Source organism: Austrofundulus limnaeus, unplaced genomic scaffold, assembly GCF_001266775.1.
Source record: "Austrofundulus limnaeus strain Quisiro unplaced genomic scaffold, Austrofundulus_limnaeus-1.0 Scaffold79, whole genome shotgun sequence".
Lineage (NCBI taxonomy): Eukaryota > Metazoa > Chordata > Actinopteri > Cyprinodontiformes > Rivulidae > Austrofundulus > Austrofundulus limnaeus.
Window position 1 is genome coordinate 884,107 of NW_013952481.1, and position 3,029 is coordinate 887,135.

General features: G+C 46.4%; 1 protein-coding gene across 1 annotated transcript in view; it reads right to left on the reverse strand.

The window, feature by feature from the left end:
* pou2f2a (POU class 2 homeobox 2a) overlaps window positions 1–3,029 on the reverse strand; it is a gene marked incomplete at its 5' end in the record, with an annotated part of 60,769 nt that overhangs the window by 3,623 nt on the left and 54,117 nt on the right. Inside the window, 6 exon segments of the mRNA XM_014011277.1 lie at window positions 273–423; window positions 725–773; window positions 863–1,060; window positions 1,147–1,295; window positions 2,363–2,504; window positions 2,582–2,830. Of these exon segments, the coding sequence (XP_013866731.1) occupies window positions 273–423; window positions 725–773; window positions 863–1,060; window positions 1,147–1,295; window positions 2,363–2,504; window positions 2,582–2,830 (938 nt within the window).

Consider the following 3,029-nt stretch of genomic DNA (forward strand, 5'->3'; position numbering starts at 1 on the left):
CTTAATTTGGGTCAAATTTTCAGACTAACAAGACAAATAATCTTACACATTCTGAAAACAAGATTGTTATTCTTACACAATCAGTTCTTGTTTAGTAAATCAGTTTCAAAACGAGATGAAAAAGACGTTTTGGCTGATATAAGGTTTTAAAACTTGCTTAGATGGACAGTTTTTGTTGTTTGTGCAGCTCTTTTTGTTTCTAAACTGAGCYGTGTTCTCTTTAACATACAACATGTTCTGTTAGGAACAGAGAGGAGGGGAAAGGAACTCACCCGGTGTTGAGSCCGGGCGTCCCGAGGCTGGAAGAAGCCGGGCTGGCTGTGCTCTGAGGAGGAAGAGGAGGAGGAGTGGCTGCAGAAGAAGACATGGCGGCCGAGCTGACTGGAGTCATGGGGCAGGAAGCTGAAGGTGACGAACCGGCACCTGAGAGGAGCAGAAGGAGTGTGATGTTGGGTGACGGCGTTGGGACAAACACTTGTTCGTCACGTGKGAGACGTTTGGGACGGTTCGAGTCCATAAATCAGCAGGACGAGTYGTGACGAGTCGGTAAACAACTCAGAGAGGCAGCTGAGCCTCCATGTCAATAAAATATCACCAGTTTCTCTCCGGCAGAAACCGTTTTGTAAAAAGACGATTGCTCAGCGTTTCATCAAATCAGCAGAGGAGTTTAACCTGTCTGAGAGCGACCTGCGGGTTCAGAACATCTCAGGTAATTACAGCTCACCTGTTGTGCTGAGGCTGGTGGTGACCTGGGACAGACCCTGACTGGAGATCTGCAGGCGGAGAAACGAGAAAATCCTTGTCAAATAAATATCAGTTTGGATGAGGGAATCAAACGAGCGGTCTGGGCCGGGGGCGGTACCATGTGGGGGCTGTAGCAGTGGGCTTTGTGCGTGACGACAGGTGAAGTCTGGCTGGGCAGGGGAGGGGTGCTGCTGCTGGACGGGTTGATGCGTTTCTCCTTCTGCCGCCGGTTGCAGAACCAAACCCGGATCACCTCCTTCTCCATGTTCAGCTGCTCGGCCATCAGCAGGATCTCCTCCGACGTGGGCTTCTGGTTCTGAGGAGGAAAAACGTAAAACGCATCGTTTAAACCCACGATCAGATCTGTCAGCTTCCATGTCCTAAACTGAGTCCGGCTCCTACCGAGCTGAAGTTGCGCTCCAGGACCACGCGCACGTTCGTCTCGATGCTGGTGCGTTTCTTCCTGCGTCGGCCGGGAAGACCCTCGATGCCCAGCAGGGGGGAGGAGATGGAGGAGGGGCTGGGCAGCATGCTGTCCACCGCCATCGTTTCTGCAGGAGACCAACAGAAACGAAATGAAGCTAAAGATGCTAAAGATGCTAACTCACAATATTCTTCTTAAAARACTGGACCAGTACGGTGTGAGAGGTTTGCCACTTAAATGGTGTCAAGTTATTTAGAGAATAGGAAACTGTTCAAACTTGTGATGTACGTTCTATACCCAAAATACTCACCTGTGGTGTCCCGCAGGGTCCAGTGCTTGGCCCATAATTATTTCTTTTGTATATTAAGGATTTAGCAAATGTATCAAAGTTAATTAAATGTGTTCTTTTTTTTGCTGATGACACTACTTTTTAAAAACTAAATCTGCAACAGATAAAGCAGCAAAAAGAAGTCCTACATGTGTAAAATATGAGCTGTTGGTTGGTTAGCTAACTGGTTGGTTGGTTGTTTAGTTAGTTGTTTAGTTAGTTGGTTGATGAGTTAGTTGGTTGATTAGTTAGTTGGTTGGTTAGTTAGTTGGTTAGTTGGTTAGTTAGTTGGTTAGTTGGTTGGTTAGTTGGTTGGTTAATTAGTTAGTTGGTTAGTTAGTTGGTTAGTTGGCTGGTTAGTTAGTTGGTTAGTTAGTTAGTTGGTTAGTAGGCTGGTTAGTTAGTTGGTTGGTTAGTTACTTGATTGGTTAGTTAGTTGGTTAGTTGGCTGGTTAGTTAGTTGGTTAGTAGGCTGGTTAGTTAGTTAGTTGGTTAGTAGGCTGGTTAGTTAGTTGGTTAGTTACTTGATTGGTTAGTTAGTTGGTTAGTTGGCTGGTTAGTTAGTTGGTTAGTTAGTTAGTTGGTTAGTTAGTTAGTTAGTTGGTTTGTTAGTTGGTTGGTTAGTTAGTTGGTTGGTTAGTTAGTTAGTTGGTTGGTTAGTTAGTTGGTTAGTTAGTTAGTTGGTTGGTTAGTTAGTTGGTTAGTTGGTTAGTTACTTGATTGGTTAGTTAATTGGTTAGTTGGCTGGTTAGTTAGTTGGTTAGTTAGTTGGTTGGTTGGTTAGTTGGTTGGTTAGTTAGTTAGTTGGTTAGTTAGTTGGTTGGTTAGTTAGATGGTTGTTAGTGAACTCCTGCCCTCTGTCTCACCTGCGTCGCTCAGCCACTTCTCCAGCAACGGTTTCAGTTTGCACATGTTCTTAAAGCTCAGGTTGAGCGCCTCGAAGCGGGAGATGGTGGTCTGGCTGAAGTCGTTGCCGTACAGTTTTCCCATGGCCACGCCCACATCCCCCTGATGGAGACACAACCGGTGGGTGAGCTCGCACTTAAACACGCAAACCGCCGCCATCCGCCTCTTCAAGACTTTACCTGTGTGAATCCCAGCTTTATGCGTCGCTGTTTGAAGGTGCGGGCRAACTGCTCCAGCTCCTCCAGGTCGCTGGGTTCTTCGGTCATGTGGGCGCCCTGAGCGCCCGGGGTCAGGCCCGAGGTTAACGAGGACGCCATGGCGCCGCTGGACGCAGAGGCAGAGCTGACGGACGTCACGACGCCGCTGCTTCTGCTGGCAGCTGCAGAAGCTCCGCCCCCGCTGCTTCCAGCTTCGCTGCTCTTCTCCCTCTGGAACAGAAGAAACGACACARCGTGATTTAATTAAGATTTATCTTCATCATGTGATACATGAGGTTATTTAGCTTTGAGCAGCAGGAGGTGAAAAATTATGTTTCTTATCAGTTTTTAAAGGGATTCCGATTAGTTGTAACATTAGACTATTTAATAAACATTTATTTTAACTGTAAAATAAAGACTGTAAAAATAC